The 20,272-nt window shown below is 44.2% G+C and overlaps 1 protein-coding gene across 1 annotated transcript in view; it reads left to right on the top strand.

Annotated features, from left to right (window-relative positions):
- The window catches only part of LOC145401055 (guanine nucleotide exchange factor DBS-like), a 1,269,176-nt gene that overhangs the window by 126,720 nt on the left and 1,122,184 nt on the right, over nt 1–20,272 (top strand). Inside the window, exon 5 of the mRNA XM_080273428.1 lies at nt 13,663–13,779. Within this exon, the coding sequence (XP_080129554.1) occupies nt 13,663–13,779 (117 nt within the window). The remainder of the gene's footprint in view (nt 1–13,662; nt 13,780–20,272) is intronic.

Genomic DNA, 20,272 nt, shown 5'->3' with positions numbered 1-20,272 from the left:
CTCTTCTTCTCCCAGCCATTCCCCAGCCACTTATACTCACACTGCTCTCACTCTCTACATTCAACAAATCCTCAAAGTGCTCCTTCCATCTCCTCAATTTCTCTCTCTTCTCCACCAACAATCTATTATTCCTATCTTTCACTCCCCTACTATTTCCCCTTTCACACTGCCTTACTTTCTTTACCTCCTTCCAAAACAATTTCTTAATCTCCCTTCATTTCACACTCAGATTCCTCCCAAACTCTTCATCCACTTTCTTCTTACTCTCCTTCACCAGTCTCTTAACCTCCCTTCTCATGCTCACATATACCTCTTTCTTCTCTCTCTCATCTTCTCCCCTACCTCTACTCGCCAACCATTCACCATATGCCTTCTTCTTTTGTTCCACAGCTCGTTTACCTCATCATTCCACCATACTGTCCCTTGCACACCCTTGCATCTCCTCCTTACTCCACAAACCGCCTCACACGCTGCGCTTATCTCTTCCGTGAAAATCTTACATACGTCTTCCACCCCTTCCATCTGCTCTAGCTCATACCTTCCCAATCTTTCTTCCACTATGCTCTTATACTCTGTCATTTTCTCACTATCTTGCAATTTCTCCACTCTTCTCTCAGGAGCTGCTTCCTCCTGTCTTGCCCTTCCTTTCCTCAACCACTTTCTTTGCAGCTCTACCTTGGCCATCACTAAGTGATGATCCGAGACTCCATTCCCCCACCCTCTCCACACTCTTGCATCCAACACTTGTCTTCTCATTCGCTCATCCACACACATGTAGTCTATCATTGCCTTTCGTTCAACAAGTTCACCATCCATCCTCCTCCATGTAGTGGTCAGAAAGTCCACTCCCCCAAGCTCTATAAGCTCTTGCATCCATTACACATCTTCGCGTCCTTTCATCCACACACACATAATCAATCATTGCCTTCCTTTCATTCAGTTCACCACCCACCCTCCTCATCACTCGCCATGGATACCTGTGGATCATTTTATGCCTGAAGAGGGTATTGGCTATCACCAACCCCTTCCCAGCACAAATGTCCACTAACGCACGGCCATTCTCATCTATCTCAGCAGGCACACCCCACTCACCAACTATTCCATCCACCTTCACATTCCCTACTTTACCATTCATATCACCGATCAAAAACACTCTTTCATTCCTTCCTAACTTTTCCATGCACACTTCCACATTTGTCCAGAACTCTTCTCTTACTCTGCTAGCACGATCTTGCATTGGCGCATACACACACACAATTGCCCACATTTGTATTCCAACTTTCAACTTTACCCACACAATCCTTGACCCAACTGATCCATACTGTCTTATGCTCTTCTTCCATCTTTTACTCATAACTATACATACTCCTTCCTTTGCCCTCTCATTCTCACCTACTCCTTCACATACCCCATCCATACTCCCATTCTCTCACACTCTCACCTTTCCATTTCGTTTCAGTTATTCCACATACATCCACTTTCGCACCCTGAAGCACCTGGACAGTCTCTCTCTCTTTCACCTCATCATTCGCTCCTCTTACATTCCATGTAGCCATTACCAAGTCCTTTGTCCGGTCCTGGGTCGTCATCATTTGGTCAGTCCTTGTCCGAGGCTTGTTGTTTGTTGTTTTAGTTTGTTGCTTTCCGGGGAGGGGCACTAACCCTCCGCCAACCCTTTTAGTCGCCTTTTATGACAAGCAGGGATACTGGAGGAGCATTCTTGAAAAAAAAAACCTACCCCCAGGGGGGGACATACCTTGGCGAATTAGGTATAAGAATTGCTTGCAAGCGATCATGAAACATATGAATTAGATCTGTTTATGAGAAGGTTAGACATAAGTTATGTGATTTTTTTCTCCGATTGTAGCTAAGGAATGCAAGCAAAATTATAAAAATGATATCAAAATATACTGTGCATGAAGAGTAGCAATAAATAAATATTATTATTTATTGCTTTACTTTCACTTGTCCCAGATTTGTGTCTGTTTGCATCGTATTACATGTAACTCAGTGGCAGATTAAGATGGTTCACATCTGCCTCTATTCCACAGCACATTTTCTTAACTAACACCATCTTCCATTGTTAATCAGTTGTTACAGCTCATTACTCCAGATGGAGATATTGCAATTTTTGGCCAAGTTAGAGTTAATAAAAAAGTATAATAGCTTCATTATTTGTATTCATTTTTGTATTTAGTATAGTATGTGTAGTTTGTGAATCCATGTAATTATGCTATACTCTTAAAGCTTAACTCAGTATAGTAATTTTTCTTATTTAACGCCGACTTGTTATTTTAGCAGAGACCTCTTGTAGTGAAGGGGGAAAAAGACTTTGTATAACCTCTCCAGTTTGAAATCTCTCTTAACCCGTCACGTCCCGAGGTTTTCCGCACCTATGACATCCCCCAGTCTCGAGCCTTTTTGGAAAAAATTTTTTTTTGCTAAAACTTCCGCTTAGGTCGAGAAACGAAGGAAAATCACAAAGAAAGTGGTTCCCGCGGTCTATAAGTGGTCCGTACAGGTGCGGTTCCCCCCGGCAGGTATGGTGTTCTGTAAAGGGCTGGATATGCGTTTACGTTTTCTGTGGTAAGGAATAATGGGAGAAACAACACACAACACCTCTATATTTATTGAATTTGAACTAATAAACAATAACAGTAACAATATAATGGATTTCAGACACATATATATGAAAAATAAGCATTGTACCATCACGCGAGCATAGCGAGTTTGGTCCGAGTCGTAACATGCTATATGCTAAGTGTCTGGTATGAGTCAACCCATCATTTTTTCTACTTGTATACTTCTGTTTCAATGACATTTTACCAGTTACAACTGTTTGTAAGTGTTTTCAGATGTTTTCATTCATTATGATGACATGCAGCATAAGTATAGCGCACATCAGCTTAGTAAGCGCACTCGCTATGACTCGTATTTCAACATACCAAATTGTTTTATCACTTTCCAATTATTTTACCCTTTACATAGAACCTTTCCTCCACCACTGTAAAGGTTTTCAATTATTTTCATTCATTACAAGGGCATTTAGCGATATGCTAGCGCATATTCACGTAGCAACCACGATCTCAAACACTCGTGTTTCATCATCTACTTTATTTATTCACTCCACTTATAATTTCCCACTTACATTACACACGTTTACACTCCTATAATGCACTGTACATACTTACTGCCATTATGTATTCAAGTGAGCGTGAGAATATCGCATGAAAATACCCTCGCAAGGAATGTTTCAACAAACATAATACTCACACACTTATATACTAATTCAATCACACACTTATGTACTAATTATTCACTTTATCACTTGCTGACTTTTATTTTCACTAATACGTGCCTTATTCATTCAACTGAGCTTCAGGAAATCGCATCTCTATACACACGCTATGAATATTTGACTTAGAATATATATCAGCACTTACAATAATTTGAACTTATATTATACCTGTAAGAATTTCCAGTAATAATAATTATATAATTACGGGCCATATTTATTGCACTGAGCGACAGAATATTGCATCATAAAACCCTCGCTATGTAAGTTTCAACTTAGGGCAGATTTATATACTTACATACAATGTTTTCACTTATGTTCTACCCATATGCACTTTATACTAATATTTGGAGATCAACATGACTGATAATTTCACTGAGCGTCTGTCTGTTGCATTTACCTCATAATTTCTGCGTCCTTTCGCATTCACACCATACTAAAATTGCATCAGTGTGTGATATTCACTAAAAGATGGGTGAATACAGAGACCCACGTCACACTGCACGCACTCATAGCGGGTGTCCTTCCTCTGTGTCTTGAGTCTCACCTGGGAATTACTGCACATGTGACACCTGCGTTGGGGCCTAGGTCTGTTTGGCTGGGGATGGATAGGAGTGGGGAAATGGCGGCCGGATATTCTCTTGGGAGTTTGGGCAATAGGGGCAGTGCGGGTGCGATGTTGGGGCCTTTCAACAGCATACTTTGCAAAGATTTCTCTTGTGAGCTCCCTCACAAACCCTTCAAATGTTTCCTGAACTCCTGTTGTCATGGCGTGAAGGTGGTGGCAATTCAGAGCAGTGATATCTAGCAAGTGAAAGAACAGTTTTTTATACCACTTCATCGTGGTCCTGGCACACTCTACCGTCGATATCATGGAGTCTGACTGATCCACGAGGCGCATGTTTATATTGTAATCCATAACACACTCAGGTTTCCAAACACGACGCCTGTTCTCGCTACGGTAATCAACTGAATCAGTACGGTGCATCAAGGGGCGGTGAACCGTTGACAATAGGCTTACCTCTCTATTGTGATTCCACACAGTTGCAAGGATGTTGTTGGCTTTGAAGAAGACAACCTCATTCCTTGCAAGTTTCCGCCCTACCTTGGCCATGTGACGCCAGTTCACCTTTACGGTTCCACAGACTCCCATTTCATGTGTGTGAAGATAACGAGCGAGAAGAGGGCTAGTGTACCAATTGTCGAGATAGAGAACGTGACCACGATGAAGGTAGTCTTCTATCATCGTCTTTATCACTGCTCCCGACAGTCCAATACTTCGATCTTCTATTATGGCTATCTGTGCACCGGTGTACAAGACTATGTCTTGCACGTATCCAGTCCTACAGTCGCACATAACAAAGATCTTGAACCCAAAACGGTGCCTTTTGCTGGGTATATACTGTCTGAATGAAATATTGCCTCTCCACAACACGAGACTCTCGTCTATGACGAGGTCTCTATAGGGATAGAATGAGGAACGAAATGTTTGCCTGAGGTGATCAAAGACCAACCTAATTCGCCTCATTTTATCAGTGTTGTTTGCATTTGCAGGGTCATGAGCATCATAGAAATGGAGGCAACTTAGAATTTGTTGAAACTGATTACGGCTCATCACTTGACCAAATATTGGGGTAAACATAACAGGGTCCCTAGTCCAGTAAGCAGGAATACTATTCCTTCTTATAATACCCATCAAAAGGACCAGGGCAAAAAATAACATTTCTGGAAGGGAGACAGGGTAATCATAGATGATAGAATGCCTACTCCTTGTTCCCAGTCTTTCACTCTTTAGGCGCTGGGCGCTTGCAAACAGGTTGGTTTGGTATACAATCTGATCAACAAATGCCTCACTGAAAAACAGGTGGAAAAAATCCAACCTGGTGGAATTACGGTGAATTCCTGGAGCAATGCAGCCAGATCGCCCCTGCTCAGTGAAGGGGTGAATGAGGGGAGAAAAATCACTCCCATCCTCCCAATCCCACGACACAAATCCCTCGTCCCCATCATCCCCATCACCGCCTTCGTCTGGGTGGGGAGGAGATCCTGGTTGGGAAGGTGGGGGAGAAGGAGTGCGGAGGGCTTCCCCACTGTCACTCCTCTTCCCTCTGCCTTTACCCTTTCCCTTTCCCTTACCCTTACGGCCTTGAGGAACATTAGGGGGCTGTGGGGATGAAATAGGGGAATATTGGGGAGCAGAAGACATGCTGGGGAGTGGTTCCTCCCCACCTTCCCCCTCCATGACAACACCACGTGCTTTCTCACGCACCCTAGCTCGACCACGCGTTAGGGGATATTGGGGAGCATAAGACGTGCTGGGGAGTGGTTCCTCCTCACCTTCCCCCTCCCTCACAACCCCACGTGATAAGGAACGCACCTGCACTGGCCCACGTGATCCACTACGCCGCCTCACACTACGTAGGGAGAGCAATGACTCACTCACGTCACTCTCACTTTCCTTAATCCTCCCTGGACTTTCCCTTTCACTCCCCACTCCCTCCACTTGACTTCCTAGCTCCCCAAACAAAATGCTAGGCCCATACCTGCTCATACGACGTGGTGTGCGCTCTGGGCCACGATGTGTTATTACCTCACGTCCATACCACGTGGCAGCACGTCCCACGGCTCCGTCATCGTCCTCATCCTCGTCCTCGTCCTGGAATTCTGGTTCCAAATCACGCTGGGGATAGGGATAGGATATTGCACGTGCCTTCTTTGCCTGCTGCCCCTCTCTAGCAGCACGGTAAGTCACATACTGCCGCTTCCTGGGAGACGGAACTTCCTCGTCACTGCTGGTGGTTTCTTCCTCCTCTGGCTGCACATAATCCTTGTCCATATCCTCGTCGTCCAGTGGGGAATCACTGTCGCCAGTAAAGGTGTCCAGGGCGACTTGAATTTTGCTGTCTGAGAGACCTCTCTTAGCCATGTCTGAGCAGGACCGTGGCTACCAGGTGATTGGACGAGTAGTGGGCTAGCGTGGGTCGCGCGGGGTCGCCGAGTGTCCCTGCCTGGTGGCAGGTAGGGGAAGGTCATGTGAGGGTACGTACCACAAATCAAGCGCGAATTTTGAAAATTGTCAAAATTATGCACATTGCAATTGCACGACGTACCGGTACGTCACCGGGACTGGCAAATGCAAATCGTTGCAACGTACCCATACGTCGACGGGACGGGGCGGGTTAAACTTGACAAAATCATCAGGTACCAGTAAGAATAAGGTGAAACTGACATTACCCGGATTGTAGGGTTTATTTACCATGCGTTCATTTATTCCTTTTTGCCATATACAGTTTGTGATGTTTTATCTCAGCATCTGTTTCGCATTTTTCTCTCTATGTGCAGGTGGTGGTATCATCTGTAAGGTTTCACAGATACTTAACTTTTATTTACCACTTGTTCATCTCAGTTTCATATTGTCACCAGTTTAAGTGCATTTCCAGCACCCTTTCCTTAGTAATTTATCTTGCATATCACACCTTGGTAGTTTTTTAAAGCATTCTACCCCCCCTGGGGGTAGGGGGGTTTCAAGAATACTCCCCCAGTATCCCTGCTTGTCGTACGAGGCGACTAAAAGGGTTGGTGGTGGGTTAGTGCCCCACCCCGTAAAAAAAACTAACTAAAAAAGCAAATAAAGCGCCTTGGACCCAGACGGACCATACGTTGACGACTAAGGAACGGACAAAGGACATTCTTAGGGTGGGAATGTGGAATGTGAGAGGAGTGAATGATGAAGTGAAAGAGAGAGAGATTGTTCAGGTGCTTGAGGATGCTATCTATCTATCTATCTATTGCCAGACGCCTCAATCCCGTTTGGGGTGGCCACAAACAAATCACCTCCAAGTCGCCCTGTCCCCCGCCATTTCACTGCCCTGCTCCCAACTTACACCCCCCTCTCTCATATACCTCTCCACCCCATCCCTCCATCTCATCCTTGGCCTCCCCCTCCCTCTTCCCCCCTCCACCTCACTCACATACACTCTCTTTGTCAGTCTTTCACCCTCCATCCTCTCCACATGGCCAAACCACCTCAGTGTGTTCCTCATAACGCTTCCTATCACATCCACATCCACACCACAACGCTCCTTTATATCCTCATTCGTCAGCCTGTCTCTCCACGTGACTCCACAGGCTCCTCTTAAATAACTCATTTCCACTGCTCTTACTCTTGACTTGTGTCCTTCCAACAATGTCCAAGCTTCACTTCCGTACGTTAGAGTTGGTATCACAATACTGTCATGTAGTAACTTTTTCACTTCCATGCTCACTTCCCTGTTTCTTATCACTGCTTTCAAAGAACCAGCAACTTTTCTTCCCTGCTGTACCCTTTCAAGCACTTCACCCTCCAAACCTCCATCCTTACTCATCACACTACCCAAGTACTTAAACGTACTCACATTTTCCAATTCCTCACCATCCAACCTCGCTGTACATTCACTAACTTCACCTCTCTCAAAGACCATCACTTTACTCTTCCCTACATTCACCTTTAGATTCCGTTTCTTACGCACTCTCTCAAACTCATCCACCAAACCTTGCAGCTCCCCTTCGTCTTCACTCAACAACACAGTATCATCTGCAAACAACAGTACAGGGAGTTTCCAAACACTATCCTCTCTCACCAAGGCCACTCCAACATCCACTACCCTACCTTGTACCTCTTTTATTACCCCATCCATGTACAGATTGAACAACCATGGTGACATGACACATCCCTGTTTCAAACCAACTTTCAAAGAGAAAAATTCACTTAGTTCACCAACCACACTCACTGCAGCCTTCGCACCATCGTACATACTCTTCACACCATTCAACAACTTCCCATCTACTCCATATATTCTTAACACTTTCCACAATCCTTGTCTATCCACCCTGTCATATGCTTTCTCGAAATCCATGAAAGCCGCATACAACTTCTTTCCCTTCTCTAGAAACTTTTCCACTAAAGATCTAAGAATGAATATCTGATCTACACCACCTCTTCCCTTCCTAAAGCCTCCCTGTTCTTCTCCAACTAATTTCTCTGTTCTTTCTCTAACTCTGTCTATAAGTATCCTACCATACACTTTTCCTATTATACTAAGAAGACAAATGCCCCTATGATTACCACACACTTCTTTTTCCCCTTTTCCTTTGTACAAGGGAATAATTATACCTGACTTCCAATCCTCCGGGACTCTACCTTCCTCCCAGGCCAATCTGCACATCTTCCACATCCATTCTACTACTATCTCTCCCCCATGCTTCAGCAATTCACCACACATTCCATCAATTCCTGGGGCTTTCTCCGATTTAACTTTCTTCATTGCTTCCACAACTTCTATCCTACTGATTTCTTCCTGTCTTCTCAACTCCCTCCTTCTCCCAGCCATTCCCCAGCCACTTATACTCGCATTACTTCCATCCTCTACGTACAACAATTCCTTAAAGTGTTCTCTCCATCTGCTCACTTTTTCTCCCTTCTCCACTAGTAATCTACCATTTTTATCTTTCACTCGCCTGCTAACTTCACTTCCACCCTGTCTTACTCTTTTCACTTCTCTCCAGAACATTTTCTTACAGTCCCTCCACTTTACACTCAAATTCCTTCCAAATTCCTCATCCACTCTCTTCTTACTCTCTCTTACTAATCTTTTCACCTCTCTCTTTCTTTCCACATATAACTCTCTCTTCCGGCTCTCAACTTCTTCCACACCCCTATTTCTCATCCATTCATTGTATGCTTTCTTCTTTTGTGCCACAGCCTGTTTCACCTCTTCAGTCCACCACACTGTTCCTTGCACCCCCCTCCGTCTTCTCTTCCTTCCACACACCACATCACATGCTGCACATATTTCTTCTGTAAATATCTTACACACACCTTCCACGTCTCCCATCTGCTCCAATTCATATTTGCCCAATCGTTCCTCCACTTCTCCTTTTTCTCATCCTCTTGTAACCTTTCCACTCTCCTTGCAACTACTCCTTCCTCTTGTCTTTCCCTTCTTCTATTCCTCCATCTTACTTGCATTCTAATTCTGGCCACCACCAAGTAGTGGTCAGAAAGTCCACTCCCCCAACCTCTATACACTCTTGCATCCTTTACACATCATCGCATCCTTTCATCCACACACACATAATCAATCATTGCCTTCCTTTCATTCAGTTCACCACCCACCCTTCTCATCACTCGCCATGTATACCTGTGGATCATTTTATGCCTGAAGAGGGTATTGGCTATCACCAACCCCCTCCCAGCACAAATGTCCACTAACGCACTGCCATTCTCATCTATCTCAGCAGGCACACCCCACTCACCAACTATTCCATCCACCTTCACATTCCCAACTTTACCATTCATATCACCAATCAAAAACACTCTCTCATTCCTTCCAAACTTTTCCATGCACACTTCCACATTTGTCCAGAACTCTTCTCTCACTCTTCTAACACGATCTTGCGTTGGCGCATACACACACACAATCGCCCACATTTGTATTCCAACTTTCAACTTTACCCACACAATCCTTGACCCAACTGATCCATACTGTCTTATTTTCCTCTTCCATCTTTTACTCACAACTATACATACTCCTTCCTTTGCCCTCTCATTCTCACCTACTCCTGCACATATACCCCATCCATACTCCCATTCTCTTGAGGATGCAAAAGTGGATATATGTGGATTGACTGAAACTAAATGAAAAGGTGAAAGGGTGAGAGAATGGGAATATGGTTTAGGTATATGTGCGGGAGTCAATGAGAACGAGAGGGCAAGAGAGGGAGTATGTCTGATGATAAGCAAGAAGTGGAAGGAGAATATAAGAGAGTATGGAACAGTGGATGCAAGGATTGGATGGGTGAGGACGAAAGTAGGTATACAAGCGTGGGTGATTGTATGTGTGTATGCCCCGACAGAGGATCGTGTGGCAAGAGTGAAAGATGAATTTTGGGCGAGAGTAGAAGCATGTATGGACAAGTTTGAGAGTGCTTTTGATTGGAGACATGAATGGCAAAGTTGGGAATGTACGCGTGGATAGAATGGTTGGTCAGTGGGGTGTGCCAGCTGAAGTAGATGGGAATGGTAGTGCTTTGGTGGACATCTGTGCTTGTAAAGGGTTGGCAATAGCCAACACCTACTTTCGTCATAAGATGATCCACCGGTATACATGGAGAGTAATGAGGAGGATGGATGGTGAGCTTGTTGAACGAAAGGCAATGATAGACTACATGTGTGTGGATGAGCGAATGAGAAGACAAGTGTTGGATGCAAGAGTGTGGAGAGGGTGGGGGAATGGAGTCTCGGACCGTCACTTAGCGATGGCCAAGGTAGACCTGCAAAGAAAGTGGTTGAGGAGACGAAGGTGAAGACAGGAGGAAGCAGCTCCTGTGAGAAGAGTGGAGAAATCACAAGATAGTGAGAAAATGACAGAGTATAAGAGCATAGTGGAAGAAAGATTGGGAAGGTATGAGCTAGAGCAGATGGAAGGGGTGGAAGACGTATGTAAGATATTCACGGAAGAGATAGGCGCAGTGTGTGAGGCGGTTTGTGGAGTGAGGAGGAGATACAAGGGTGTGCAAGGGGCAGCGTGGTGGAATGATGAGGTGAAACGAGCTGTGGAACAAAAGAAGAAGGCATATAGTGAATGGTTATCGAGTAGAGGTAGGGGAGAAGATGGGAGAGAGAAGAGAGAGGTATATGTGAGCAGGAGAAGGGAGGTTAAGAGACTGGTGAAGGAGAGTAAGAAGAAAGTGGATGAAGAGTTTGGGAGGAATCTGAGTGTGAAGTGGAGGGAGAGTAAGAAATTGTTTTGGAAGGAGGTAAAGAAAGTAAGGCAGTGTGAAAGGGGAAATAGTAGGGGAGTGAAAGATAGGAATGATAGATTGTTGGTGGAGAAGAGAGAGAAATTGAGGAGATGGAAGGAGCACTTTGAGGATTTGTTGAATGTAGAGAGTGAGAGCAGTGCGAATATAAGTGGTTGGGGAATGGCTGGGAGAAGAAGAGATGAGAGGAGGGCAGAAGTAGTGGAAGCAATGAAGAAGATTAAGTTGGGAAAGACTCCAGGAATTGATGGAGTGTGTGGTGAAATGCTTAGGTATGTGGGTGAGATTGTTGTGGAGTGGATATGGAAGTTGTGTAGATTGGCTTGGGAAGAGGGAAGGGTTCCAGAGGACTGGAAATCAGGTATAATTATTCCTTTATACAAAGGAAAAGGGGAGAGAGAAGTATGTGGTAACCATAGGGGTATTTGCCTTCTTAGTGTGACTGGTAAAATATATGGTAGAATTCTCACTGATAGGGTTAGGCATATGACAGAGGAGCTAGTTGGAGAAGAACAAGGGGGATTTAGGAAAGGAAAAGGGTGTGTAGATCAGATATTTGTTTTAAGATGTTTATTGGAGAAGCATCTAGAGAAGGGAAGTAAAGTGTATGCTGCCTTCATGGACTTGGAAAAAGCTTATGACAGAATAGGTAGGCAAGGTATGTGGAAGATATTAAGAATATATGGAGTGGAGGGGAAATTGTTGAGTGCTGTGAAAAGTATGTACGTGGGAGCTAGGGCTACGATGCGACTGGATGGTGAGCTGAGTGAGTTCTTTGATCTCAATGTGGGACTTAAACAGGGTTGTGTGATGTCCCCGTGGCTGTTTGATACTGTATATACATGGATGGGGTTGTAAAGGAGGTGGAAGGTAGGGCAGTGGATGTGGGGGTGGCTCTAATGAATGAGGGTGAGATTTGGAAGCTTCCGGTGTTGCTGTTTCCTGATGATACAGTATTGTTGAGTGAAGATGAATGGGAGTTGCAAGGGTTGGTGAATGAATTTGGGACTGTGTGTAGGAGGAGGAATCTGAAAGTTAATATAAACTAAAGTACAGTTATGGTGTTTGAGAGGAATGAAGTCACAGAGTGTGCAGTGAGGTTGGATGGTGAGGATATGGAGAATGTGAGTGCATTCATGAACTTGGATAGTGTGGTGAGTAAGGATGGAACTTTGGAGGATGAAGTGTGTGAAAGGGTACAGCAGGGAAGGAAGGTTGTTGGTTGGTTCACTGAAAGCAGTGATGAGAAATATGGAGGTGAGTATGAAAGTTAAGAAGTCACTGCATGATAGTATTGTGATCCCTACCCTGACGTATGGAAGCGAGGCGTGGACCTTACAAGAGGGGAACAAGTCAAAAGTGAGAGCAGTGGAAATGAGTTACTTGAGAGGAGCATGTGGAGTGACGTGGAGGGACAGGTTGGCGAATGAAGAAGTGAAGGAACGTTGTGGGGTGGATGTGGATGTGGTTGAGAAGATTAGGAGAAATACACTGAGGTGGTTTGGACATGTGAAGAGAATGGAGAATGAAAGTCTGACTAAGAGGGTGTATGTAGGTGAGGTGGAGGGAGGGAGAGGGAGGGGTGGACTGAGAATGAGGTGGAGAGATGGAGTTGAGAGGTATATGAGGGAGGGGGGGGTGAGTTGGGAGGAGGGTAGTCAAACGGTGGGTGACAGAGTGACTTGGAGGCGTTTTGTCTGCGGCCACCCTTTGTGGGATTAGGGCGTCGGGCTATAGATAGATTGTAAAAGTACGTACTGCATAACATTAACCAATCCCATGGAGAAATTAGCAGACAAGAAGGAGGTGCTAGAAAACCATCTGAGCTCTCAAGAATAGGGGCCAGGGGGCCGTGATAAAGGTGGCAAAGGGACTTAGTAATATCTCTCCCTCAGCGATTTATTATGTGTAATAAATCTCTTTATCCTCTAGTATGTAACTAAGGCAAACTATGTCTTTACTAGAAAGATATAAATACAGTAACATAAAAGAGAATGTCAGAGTGCTGTTACTGTTGCTCATCCCCGGTCGTGCTTGGCCCAGCCGACCCGTCGACCCCAGGTAAACAACTGCCCCTATGAGATTGTCCGACAGGTTCCTTACTTCATTGATGTGCTTGTGCCTTAGTGTGACATGTTGTGCATTCCTTCATAATGTAGGGTATGTTGTGTGTCCCTGTTCTGTATGCGAGGTACTGTACTTGTCATCCTTGCTTCCACCCAACACAAATCTAAGCTCGTAATATCAATGTGTAATATGTATAAATAATCTCTATGAAAGGGATGGTACTAAGGGTCATATTCTTGTTGGTTAGAGAGGCTTCTTAGTACCTCTTGTATACCATATTTCTGCATAAAGCCGTTCACATTCTCGTGTATGATAGTTATGCAATCGGTGTTGGTATTTAAATGCCATAGATAAGATACAAAACAACAGTAATGGGTAGTATGCCATGTAAATCTCCAAGTAACAAGGTACTAGATTGCCACATTAACAGACAGGAATACAACCCAAGTCTCCTATATGCCACCTAGAACACGAGTCTCAGTCCTTTTGTAAATACGCAGGTGGTGGTGTGTAACTGCGTGGCGGATCTCCATGACTACATCGACAAGAACCAGCTGACAGAGGATTTAGACGGTTGCATCCCGTACAACCATGATGAGTGGATACAGCAGAGAGTGGTGAGTCTGAGGAGGAGAGGGAGATGGAGTGGGGTTAAGAGGAGGGAAGGATGGGGTGGGGAAGAGGGAATGGGAGTTGATTAGTTTAGGTGTAGAGCAGGGAGGGAGGAGGAGTCGGTGGGTGTGAGGACGGGGGAAGGAGGGAGCATTGGTGGGTATGGGTGTAGGGAAGAGGATTGGAAAGTTGATGGGTGAGGAATGCGGGAGGGAAGGAGAGTCGATGGGTGTGGGTGTGGGGAAGGGAGTGGGAGAGTCGATGGGTGTGGGTGTGTGATAGGGGGAGGGAGAGTCTATGAGTGCAGGTGCAGATTAGGTAGGGGGAGGGAGAGTTGGTGGGTTTATATCTTGGTTTGGGTGAATGAATGAGTGAGAGTACAGTATGTGTGAAAGAAGGAGTCAGTGTTTGTTTAGGTGAGTGAATTGGAGGAGTGTTTTGAGTACCCTGTATTTTAATCACTGCAGCACAATGACATATTTATGTAGTTTATTCTTGGTACCATCAGGCAGTTTTATTCTGGAAAGGAGCGAACCTTGTGATAAAAGAGTTTAATGGAAGCTGGTTGTAACTTCCTACTCAAAAAATAAATCTAGAGCTGAAGCAAGTCACCTGGAGATAGCCAAAACAGTGAACAGTAGGTCATGGGGTTTTTCAGTTGTATTCTTGCTGCCTATAAACGAGTTTATTCACCTTACGAGAAAATTTCAAAACCAGAAAACTGGTATATAGCATCCATTTTCACTTTCGCTGCAGGAGCACTCCCTAAAATTAAGTTTACGAAATACAGGGTTTACGAAATAAGTTTCAAAGCAAGCCTGAGGACAGTAAATCACCCAAGGGGATGAGGGTGGGTTCATGGAATGTGGGAAGTTTGAGGGGAAGAGCGGGGGAAGTAGTTAAGGCATTCAGTAGGAGGTGGGTGGATGTGGCATGTTGGCAGGAAGTCCGGTACATGGGTGGATCAGCCAGAAAGATTGTTGGGAAGGACTGTTGCTGTAAGTTGTTTTGGCTGGGGGGGACAGACGGATATGGAGGTGTTGGTGTGATGGTTGCGGAGAAATGGGTGGAATATGTCATGAATGTTTTGAGAGTAAGCGATAGGATATTGGTAGTGAAAATTCTGTTGGGTAGAAAGATAGCTGCGATTATATCGGCATATGCTCCACAGGCAGGATTGGATGTAGCAGAGAAAGATAGATTTTGGGATGATTTAATATGTGTAGTGGGTGGTATGCGGGATGATGAGATAGTGATTTTGGGAGGGGACTGAAATGGTCATGTAGGTGAAGCAGCACAAGGTTATGAAGGAGTGCATGGTCTAAGGAATGCAGAAGGGGAAAAGATACTCGAGTTTGGGGAGGCAATGGACATGACTGTGTGCAACACATATTTTAGGAAAAGAGACAGTAGGTTAATTACGGATGAGTCTGGGGGAAATAGCAGTCAGATAGATTATTTTCTGGTTAGGAGGGCTGATAGGAGGTTAGTGAGGGATGTTAAAGTTATAGGAAATGAGGAGTGTGTGCAGCAGCACGAACTATTGATTTGTGATATGGTGCTTAAAGAACAAGTGATGAAAAAGAGGACTTATGTACCTAAGAGGAAAATATGGAAGCTGAAAAACCAAATAGTAAGGGATGCCTTCTATAGCGAGTTGAGGAGAGTGGTGGCTGAACAGGGAGCTGTAGACAGAGACGTTAATGAACAGTACAGAGCCCTCAAGAACAATTTCTTGAGAGTTACTGATGTAACATGTGGTTGGACAAGAGGACCACCAAGACATAAAGTAACTTGGTGGTGGGATGAGGGTGTAGAAGCTGCAGTTAAGGAGAAAAGAAGGCTTTTCCGGGAATGGAAGAAGGGTGGTAGCGAAGAGGAATATTTGGCTGCCAAGCGTAGGGCTAGAAGAGAGGTATACAGGGCAAAGTCTGAGTCACAGAGACTATTATTTGATAACCTAAATCATGGGGAAAGGAAAAATATGATATTTAGGGTGGCAGGTCAGGTGAAGAGGGATAATCGGGATATTGTAGGTGAGCAGTGTGTGAAGAATGATGAAGGAAGGGTAGTGGTGAACAGTGAGGATATTAAAGATGCATGGAGAGAGCATTACAACCGGTTGTTGAATGAGGAGTTTGACTGGGACAGGGAAGGTTCAGAGCCAGCAGATCCAGTGTCTGGCCCTTGGCCTTTGATTGATGCTGCTACTGTGAGTGAGGCAATAGGCAGGATGAAGGTGGGGAAGGCAGCAGGTGTGTCTGGATTGACTGCCAAAATGTTGAAGGCCTCAGGTGATATAGGGGTGAGGTTAGTCACTGACCTGATAAATAGGATTATTTATGAGTGTGTTGTCCCAGATGATTGGCTAAAGAGTGTAATTGTAAATGTGTATAAAGGGAAGGGTGATGCCTTGGAAAGAGGAAATTATAGAGGTATAAAGCTTTTAGATCAGATAATGAAGGTAATGGAGAGAGTTTTAGAAGGTATGATTAGAGAAAGAATGAATATTGATGAGATGCAGTTTGGGTTTATGCCAGGTAGGGGGACCACTGATGCTATATTCATTGTTTGACAGCTTCAGGAAAAATATATTGGTAGGAGAAGGGATCTTTATTTTGTTTTTGTTGATTTGGAAAAGGCCTTTGACAGAGTCCCTAGAGAGGTGGTGAAGTGGGCAATGAGAAAGTTTGGCTTGGAAGAGTGGCTGGTTAGGGTGGTTATGGCTATGTATGTGGGTGCTCATACCCAGGTAAGAGTGAATGGAGATTTGAGGGATGAGTTTTCCGTGAATGTTGGTGTGCATCAGGGGTCAATCTTGAGTCCCATGTTGTTTATCACGGTACTTGAAGCCCTTTCACGTGACTTTAGAAACAGACTCCCGTGGGAGTTGTTGTATGCTGATGATTTAGTGTTGATTGGAGAGAACGAAAGGGATGCGGAGGAAAGGTTTAGGAAGTGGAGAGATGGTATGGGGCACAAAAGTTTAAGGGTAAATGCAGATAAAACAAAAGTGATGATATCTAGGGTTGGTGGCGGTACTGTCAAAGACGAGGGAGAGTGGCCATGTGCAGTTTGCCACAAGGGCGTGGGAAGTATTTGTATCTTGTGTGGTGTTTGTGATAAATGGGTGCATAAGAGATGTAGTGGTATCAGAGGTAGACTGCGAGATAATGCTGATTTTATGTGTACGGCGTGTCGGGGTGAGCAGGTGGAGATTGTCAGACGTGAAAGGATTGAACTTGCTGGTGAATCTCTTGAGTGTGTGGAAGAGTTTTGTTATTTGGGAGACATGTTGTGTGCTGGAGGTGGGGCTGGAGCTAGCTCTGTGGCTAGGATGAGAAGTGGTTGGAAGAAGTTTAGGGAGCTGTTGCCTCTCCTGACATTGAGAGGACTCTCCCTACGTGCTAAGGGGTCTTTGTATGCAGCATGTGTTAGGAGTGTAATGCTGTATAGTAGTGAGACCTGGGCAGTGAAGGAGGAAGATATTCGCCGGCTCAGACGTACAGAAATGACAATGATTAGGTGGAAGTTCAGTGCGTCCCTGCGTCCAAGGCCTGGAGGGGCTGGGTTTACGATGGAAGAGTTGAGAGGTAGGATGGGACTGGAGTGTATTGGTGTTGTGATGAGGAGAGGTAGATTGAGATGGTTTGGACAAGTGGAGAGGATGTGGGATGATAATTGGGTGAGGAGGGTGAGAAGTGTTAATATTGGGGGTGGGGTTATGAGGGTTAGACTGAGAAAGACATGGGACGAGGTCATTATGTGTGACCTCAGGGTTAAGGGACTGAACAGGGGGGCTGCAATGGATCGTGCAGCATGGAGAGCTGCCATTAGGTGACCAAGGCCGACACATGCAAGCATGTTGGAGCCTTTAAGAACGAAAACGAAAACGAAGGGTTAAGGATGCTCGATAGTGTGTGAGTTGGACTGTAGAGCATTGTGCAGTCTCTACAATTGTGATAAATGGGATATGTCAATGGTCAATGTGTGGTGCTGGGAGCGGGGTGATGTTATGGTGGGGGAGGGTGTTGTTTTATAATGGCATGGTCGGGGGTTAGTATAGTGGTGTGATAGTATGGTGGTATAGCCTGCACCACACACCACCACACAGTGTGGTGGTGTGTGGTGCAGGCTATATGATGAGGTAGGAGTGTAGTGTGTGGTTGGGAGAGATTGTGGTAGTGTGGTTAGGAGGATCTGTTTCTATGGTGGTAGTGGGGTGAGGAAGTCTGTGATAAAGATGGTCTAGATGTTAGTTTGATAGTATTGTGGGGCATGTCTGTCGTGGGGTAGTTGGGTGTTAGTGTGGTGAGAAGGGAAGGCACTTTTAAACGAAATGAAATCGTTGTGCGATAGCAGGAATAATATGTTAAGGTTTTTGTTGATGTAACAGTGTTAATGGATAGGAAAAAATAGGAAAAGAAAATAGGGAGAGGGAACAGAAATGGGGAGATTGAATTGAGATATGGAACTATGGTTTGGGAACAATGGCAGAAGGTGGAGAAAGAAGCAGAGGAATATGTTAATTTGGGGTGCAGTTAACAGGAAGGAAACAGAGAGAGAGAGAGAATTTTATATATATTTCTACTACTATTACCTACTGCCAGACGCCATAATCCCGTAAGGGGTGGCCATTTGACTTTGAGTTATTTGTTTTACAGGGAGGGGCACTAACCCTCCACCAACCCACTTGTTGACACGTCGGGGGCACATATGGTATGGTTATATGGTTACCACCCAGTGGTGTAAATGGTTTCTTGGCTTACAGGAAACCATTTTGCTTGTTACTCAATGTAAAGCCACCTGTAAAGGAAAGAATAGCAATAAAAAGTGACAGGAATGATGAGAGAAATAGGAAGAGAGGAGGGCAGCCACAGAAAAAGAATGATAGATGCTAAGGAAGAAGTAGGCAGCCCTACATCAAGTTAGTGGATGATGGTCGCCACCACCTACCACTATCAAAACATAATTCCGCACTGTAAATGCCAAGGTGACTATGAGGCGCTCCGGGTCAGACGGGCATCTCAAATTTCTAGGTTTTCTTTGAACTGAGTAGGAGAACCCATTTTCTATCATGACAGGTGAAATTTAACCTTGTGAGAGTGACTCATAAGGCTTGTTTCTTTTGAATCTGAGCCACCTTCCTCTGCCTTTGTTTACGTTGACCGGCTCTGGCAATCACGAGCTCATATTTTCTGCTGTTTTTACGTGTTTTTGGCTTGAAATGAGCTCCCACGCATTGACAGAGTAGATGAATGTCTATGAACGACATGGTTGGTGTTGATTATGTAATGTTTACAATCAGAAAATAAAAATTTTCAACAAAATGCATGATTATAATTACAGTTACTTGCCTGAATTTAAGTATTTTTTGTAAATACTCATTTTAAACATTCTTAATAAATCAGATTTGATATATTGTAGGAAATTATTGCTTCAGTTATTGTTCATATGAAGTTATCTTTCTAATATCAGCAAATAAGCAATGTGTTCACGAATTAATTACTACTCATGGTAATTACCCTGCAATTACGTGGCTAATTATACAGTGGTAAAATTATACTTATATGCATTTTATTGTTTAGCTTGAAAGTGCTAGCCAAGACAATTAAAAAGGTGTAAACATGACATGTTTAAAGTATATTAGAGTTTGGTAATTAGATGTCAAAGTTTAACAACTAATTACTGAAAATAAGCAAAATGCACCGTCGCCCCGGATTAGATGTCAAAGTTTAACAACTAATTACTGAAAATAAGCAAAATGCACCGTCGCCCCTTCGGCTCGAAGTGCCTTATATCAGACTGAGAGCTAGATAAATAAAATTATTGACAGATAGGTACTGAGACATTCATTCTATCACCCGACTCCCCTACACACAATACTTCTCATTAAATGTTATATCAGAATCCGACATCACTACGTCCATATTCTACCAGTTTCAGCCGAAAGGTTAGGTAAGCAAGGGAAAGCCTTCTTTCTTATCCTGTTTAATTCTAACAATTTAGTCAAGAAGCCGCCAAACATGAGCTAACCAGCCTACTGCAATTATTCTCTTATTATTGCTAATGCAAACGTTGCTATTGAGCACAAGCGATTAGCGAAACTTTTCAAACTAGGGGCATTTGATTCAGCCTACATTAACCCCTTCAGTGCATAATGTTTCCTGAACTCAATAAAACCATCTGGCGAGCAAGAGTAAAGTACCCTATAAAATACTGTGCCTTACAGGGTTGAAGGACTATGATATGCAGTTTATCACTGTGCCCCTACCTGGACTTCTCCCACTCCTCCATCATTAACCCATTGACTGTGGCGGCATCATATATGATACCTGAGTCCAAATGGCTCTGACTGCGGCTGTATCATATATGATTTCTTGCTTTCAGAAATTCCACCATCAGAAATGGCACAAAATAAATCAGCTAGCAACTCGTGGCACCCTATAGAATATTGCCATACATAGATTATGCATTTTTATGAGGTGCATAGATCAG

This window comes from Coenobita brevimanus, chromosome 54 (genome assembly GCF_032717465.1).
Source record: "Coenobita brevimanus isolate Jiangsu-jjx chromosome 54, ASM3271746v2, whole genome shotgun sequence".
Classification (NCBI taxonomy): Eukaryota; Metazoa; Arthropoda; class Malacostraca; order Decapoda; family Coenobitidae; genus Coenobita; species Coenobita brevimanus.
The sequence above is the reverse complement of the archived record's forward strand: the minus strand, read 5'-3'. Positions and strand labels throughout refer to the sequence as shown.